At 48.8% G+C, this 6,058-nt stretch overlaps 1 protein-coding gene across 1 annotated transcript; it reads left to right on the top strand.

The window, feature by feature from the left end:
• The first annotated feature begins 1,546 nt into the window (after nucleotides 1–1,546).
• On the top strand, nucleotides 1,547–5,344 carry RPL35A (ribosomal protein L35a). The gene is made up of 4 exons (XM_063339843.1): nucleotides 1,547–1,861; nucleotides 3,020–3,172; nucleotides 4,266–4,410; nucleotides 5,286–5,344. The coding sequence occupies exons 1-4, from the start codon at nucleotides 1,638–1,640 to the stop codon at nucleotides 5,307–5,309; spliced, it is 546 nt and encodes a 181-aa protein (XP_063195913.1). The 5' UTR covers nucleotides 1,547–1,637; the 3' UTR covers nucleotides 5,310–5,344.
• Nucleotides 5,345–6,058: the final 714 nt, after the last annotated feature.

Raw genomic sequence — 6,058 nt, 5'->3', positions numbered from 1 at the left:
GGAGCATTTACTGGCTGTGGCATCTCTACTGCTGGAAAACAGAGTGTTTTGACAGACAGTTTATTCTCATTGAAGTAGGGATTGTGTCCTTTCTCTGAGCAGAGGTTCCTAGCACATGTTTGATACTGTTCACTGGGTAGATTACTGAGCGTTGCTTTGCTTTCTTGCAGAAGCCGACAGAATAATTCGGAGAATTCATAATATTCCATCCCTTCTTTGCTCCTCCTTCCTAACAATCTAATCTCTCAAAGAAAAGCCTCTGTTTATACATGCTTACAAGGCATTGAGTGCCTCTACGCTGGCCCAGCAAAGTACAGGTAGAGTTAATTCTCCTCCTGGATCGGGATCTAATTCCTTAGTCCAGGTTCAAGCTCTCCAAGCCCAGCTGGTGACAAGATGACAGTACATTTCACTCCTGAGATGCAATTTTTCATAAGACCACATCTGGGCATACGTTCAAATGCAATTTAAGACACTTAGGAACAAAGTTACAGTGAAAGTGTGGGCGGCCAGCGCACATTTTGTATTGCAGGAAGTTCCTAAATCACTTAAAGTGCTCTAAAAATGCACCTGGATTTCTGGCTGTGTGAGGGACGTGACAGAAGTCAGGAGTGAATGACCCCGACTTGGGAAAATGAGTAAGTACATGCTTCCATCTGTTCTTATTTAGGAAAACACAGGAATGTGAGACTTCATTGCAGGGATTTGAGCACAGAAATACATGTTTTCTGTCAGCGAGGCGGTATCGGGAGTAAAGTAAATGCTGAGATAATTCACGAATTCAAGGTGAGAGCGGAGGAAGGCAGGCAGGGCCCGGAGAGCCGCCATCAGAAGAGCGCCGCGGAGCCCTGGCCACCCCAGAAGCACCGAGCGCTGCCCTTCACCTCCCCGCTGCCCCCTCGGCTTGTTCCACCTCCGCAGCCCGTTCTCGCCGCCGGGATGCGGCCCCGCTCGCCCTTCCAAGCCTCCCCTCAACCTCCGCGCCGGGATTCACCCCCCCGCGCTCCCACCCTGGGCGGCCGCAGGGCCCTGTTCACAGCGGCTGGGCCGGCGGTACCGGCCCGGACCCCCCTGCCCGCCCGGTGCTGGGCCTGGCCCGGCCCCGGCCCGCTGCGGCGCTCACCGGCCCGCTGCGGCGGTGGCGCCCGTCTCCATGGCGACCACCACGCTCCGGGGGCCTCGTGGGGCTGCCCGAGCGGGTGCCTGCCCGGCGGCGTTGGGGCCGCCCCTCCGCGGACCGCCAGCCGGAGGAGAAGGGGGACAGGGCGAGGGACGCCGCAGGGGGCCGATGTAGCCACCCCGCCGCGGGTGAGCACCGTCTGAACGGGCAAAACCGAGGCGGCCGAGGCGGGGTCCTTCCCTGTCCATATCCCGGAAGGCGGTGCGGCGGCTCCCTCTTTCGCCGCCATCTTGGCTCGCCGCCGTTGGGGTAAGGCGGGAGCGGCGGCGCTGGGGGAAGGGACGGGGGGGAGCTGCCCCCGCCATGGGGCCGCCGGTGGGCGCGGGGCTGCCGGGTCGCTGCGGCCGGTGCCGTGTGGAGCGGGTAGAGGGCGGGATGGCGCCGATGTGCGGCGGATGGTCCCGGCCCCGGGTTGAGGCCCGGGGCTGAGGCGCTTAGAGCCTCCCGTTCTGTGGGGATGCGGAGGGGTCCCCTTCCCTCCCCCGTGAGGCGGAGCCCGTCCTGGGGAGGCTGGCGGCCCTTGTCACCGTGCTGTGGGTGGATGTTCTGGCCCCCGGGTCGGGCCTGCGGCAGCTCCCCCTGGCTGGGCTGCACAGAGCGGCCGGCCTGGGAGGCTCATGGCTTGTGTGTCGTTTCTAGGCTGCTGGGACCAGGGCTTCAGGAGGACACCATGACCGGGAGGTGAGTGACTTGCCCCGGGATGGCTCTCGGCTCGCTGTTACAGTGCGCTCTTGACAAGTCTTCTTGCAAACGGAGCATTTCTGAGTGTGTTTTGTTAAAGTTGTTTTCCTGCAGCTGTGCTCATTTTCTGGGAGAGCTCCTTTACACAGTATCCCACTGGCCTCTCTGTTAAGCATACACAGTTGTGTCTCCCTGTTCTGAAGCCTCTGCCTTAAGTTGGTTGTAGCTCTTTGCATGGTGTGCCACGCTGTCCCCGGCCTGTCAATAGATGTGGGTTATTAACGGTGTTCTTGTTAGCACGGTGTTTCTGAACCTTCAGTGCACAGTAGAGGCTTCCCATATTCTTTCTTTGAGTAATGGCTACTACGCCGTTGAGTTTTGTTACGGATGTAGAGGTTGAGGTTGTAAATGGTGAAGGGATTGAATCTGAACCACAGCTTTTGGTCTTAATATGTATCTGTGGAGTTCATCTTCCGTTGTGCACGTGTGGAAGGTGGAACTGGGTAGTTTAGTTTAATACTGCTGTGTTATGGGACAGTTGCTAGATGCAGTTGAGACAGTCATGACGTGCATATGGTGTGTGGAACGAGCCTTATAATTGTGTTACCTGGGTAGTACAGAGAGGTCCTTGTCACGAAGAATTGTTGAGGAGTTTGTGTAATGTCACTTGTCCAGCGCACCTGAGGCTGTTTCTCTGGCATTCGCCATAGACTGCAGTTGATTCCTTTGAGGCTACAAACTAGCAGCAGTTAATGTCTTCCTCTATAGCAGTTACTGAAACACAGGAGAGTCAGTTTATGTGTTATATAGAAATAAAGTAATGTTTACTCATTACAGAGTGTTTGTAGACCTTTGAAAATACAGCACTTACTAATGTTGAAGCACTTTAAGTATGAAGCCCGTAGTGCAAGAGGTTTGTTATAAGCAGAAAGATACAAAGTTCTCCTAAATACTTCGTGTGTCCCAGTTACTTCACTTTCCTCTGTTGACTCAATGTAAGGATGTGCAATAATTTGTAAAAGCAAAAGCAGCGGGCTTTTTCCTCAGCTAAATTTCTACTGGTGTGGAAATAGTTTCTGTTGAAACAGCACACGATTTGTTTTTACATTTCATACTTGGGAGTGAATTATAATTTGTAATTGTCTTCAATGTCTTTAGGCTGTGGTGCAAGGCCATTTTTGCTGGCTACAAACGTGGCCTCCGAAACCAGCGGGAGCACACTGCCCTTCTGAAAATAGAAGGCGTTTATGCACGTCAGGAGACAGACTTCTACTTGGGCAAGAAGTGTGCCTATGTATACAAAGCTAAAAAGTAAGTCACTTTTTATCATTAAGCTAAATTAGCCAACTCCTGTATCAGCTTTTGCAAATGCCAGGGTGTGAGCAGTCTGATTATAGAGCTTTTGTTAGAACCAAAAATAAGTTGGGCTCAATTTATCAATGGCGTGTCCATGGAGTACTGTGTAGACCAGTTTACTGGGTTGGTTTAGTTTTTAAAGTCCTTGGTTATTTTGCTTTAATTGGCCTAGATGCTCTTAATTCAGAGCATGAAATTATGTGAAATAATCATTTGCTGTTACAAATTATACGTTACAGAGCAAATGGGATGAGAACCAGATTTTGCCTGAGACTGGCAAAAATGAAATGTGGTGAATTTGTGTCAAGTACTATGAGCTGTTGAGTTACTTAAACAGCAGAATTATTTTGTGAAGCCTGGAAGAATTTGTATCCTGGCTTTTCCGTGCCTGTGTTAGAGCACTGTCACTTCAGCTGTGCTGCATTGGCAGAGGCATTAAAAACAGTTACTTACTACCTTCCACTTACTTTTTTTCATTGAGTGTAGTTGTTAAGAGTTCAGATATGGGAGACCAGAATTGTCTTGAATAAAATTGATCAGACTGTTAACTTGACCATCATCATTTCCAAGATGGCCTGTGGCTTTTTTTCTAAAGCAGTTTTTTGCAGTCTGTCCCAATGGCTTAGGTCTCTCCTGCCTTTGGTGTGTCTGGAGAAATCTTACAAACAAGATACTGCATTTTCTTTGCCGTTGAAATTGATGAGTTTTTGGTTTGATCATATGAGCATCGGTATTTTTCAAATTCTTAAGCTTAGTAACTTGTTGGTAGTTCTCTAGTGGAGCTTCTGACAAATTACAAGCTGCAGTACTGACCCATTTGGAAGGGGCGGTGAAAATCCTAGGCCTAGTAAATTTCACAGTTAAATAAAAGTGGAAGGTAGTCCAATTAAAGGTGGCTGTGGAATAAAACTAGGTGCTTTAACTTATTCCTTGCTGTGAAATAAAGGAAGTTTCCTTAAGGAGGCTGCGTTGTCTGCCCCATCGCTGGTCAGTCTTGTATGGAGCTGTGACTGGCATGCTCAGCAATTCTTTTCTTCTCTCTCCTCAGCAACACTGTAACCCCCGGCGGCAAGCCCAACAGGACACGAGTGATCTGGGGGAAGGTAACGCGCGCCCATGGGAACAGTGGCATGGTTCGTGCCAAGTTCCGTTCCAACCTTCCTGCCAAGGCCATTGGACACAGAATCCGGGTGGTAAGTGGATTTATTTTAGCAACAAAATATTTACTGGAAGTTTTCGGGGTGCCTTTTAATCCCACATAGTATGAGGGAAAATGAACTATGGTTTTGGTCTGTTGCTGTTGTGTATTCAACATGGCTCTTTGATAAGTGCTCCTTTTGGAGCTGTGGGAGGTTTATTACTGGCTTCTTGCGCTGAAGGGGATTGTCTTGTTTCAGGGGGGATGTATGCTTGCTCAGGTTGTCTGCAAAGACTCTTTGAGTTCTGGGGCTTTTACTCAGCTCCCTTCTAAAGCCACCTTGATTTCTTTTCCCTGTGTCTTGTGCGTGTATTTTCGCTCCCTCTATTCCAGTTCCTGCCATTGATAGATTTTTGTCCTTCCTCCCAGATGTTTTAACTGAGGGCTGTGCTGTCCTGACATGTCCACTAGTACCTGTTCCACCTGTCAATGTTTTAGCCACAAGGCTTCAGTGAGACTGTCCGTTTAGGTCCCTCACCCAGAGTTTTGATGCAATATCTTTCTGGTGATGTTTTCAAAAGGAGTGTCAGAGGGGTGCAAGCCTTCCTTTCTTTCTCATGTGCCTTAGAAAAAGCACAGTAGGAGCGGCACTGTTAAAACCTGAAACGGTACCCATGAGGACTCTTCCTGTCAGCGAGCAGGAGGGCTGACTGCCGGGGGAGCCTGCGCATCAGCACGGTGCTGCTTGAAGTCACTGAATTAGCTGTTACGCATTTCCATTCTTGCACCTCTTCTGTTGTAAATGGGGGGGTCACTTTTATCGTAGTTGATGGGATTGATGTAGCTTGTAACTGCAAAACTTGTGTTTAAAATAGTGCAGTCCAATAACAAGATTTCTTACATGATTCTATCTGTTCTTGTCTTTTACAGATGCTGTATCCATCTAGGATCTAAATTTTTATTGGAAATAAAATGGAGAATCTGTTTAATTTTTGCACACTTCTGATTTTTATCTCCTTCACCTATTTTGAGGGACTCGGTTTGTTTTCAGTAGCATGTCAGAGTTCACAGCACAGTGGTGCCTCCAAGCTAGACGACATGGAGAGTTGACCCGTGCTTGGCAAGGCGTTTGTAGAGCAGACAACATTCTAAAGACAAATAACTGGCAGCCTTTACTGCGACCTGTCCGTACCTCCCATCATGGAATCTGAATGGTTTGCAGGGCTAAACAATAAAGGTTTACAACCTTTATATAGAGCATGAGAAATACTTCCATGCCTACCTGCTAGAGGGAAACTTCTTGTTCCTGTTTCTCTTGTACTTGGCGATGACTGTAGAGACAAAACTGTGTGATGATGGGACACTAAATCCTAGCAGGTGTAAGTCCTAGCCTGCATCTAAAAATAGTTGTTCTGGTAGAATCCCAAAGAATGAGACCGTATGTACCTGGGCAGCAGGCATGCCTGCAGCATCTGCTCCATGAAATTTATTTAGACAGCTTTTCGTCACACAGTTCTGTAGTGCCTGAGTGTTAATACTTGCTGGTTTCCTGGCCAGCCTTATCACAGTGTGTAATGTGAGGTGGGGAGGATCTTTACCTCCAACTAGTGTATTACTTTCATGAGTTCTTGAAGGTGTGTTGAACAAGACAGTGGCGAAAAATGAATTTAAAGATTCCTAAAGTGCAAGGCGCAGAGTTTCTT

Source organism: Chroicocephalus ridibundus, chromosome 6 (assembly GCF_963924245.1).
Source record: "Chroicocephalus ridibundus chromosome 6, bChrRid1.1, whole genome shotgun sequence".
NCBI classification, from domain to species: Eukaryota; Metazoa; Chordata; class Aves; order Charadriiformes; family Laridae; genus Chroicocephalus; species Chroicocephalus ridibundus.
Note: the sequence above shows the minus strand (reverse complement) of the source record. Positions and strands in the feature narration are given on the sequence as shown.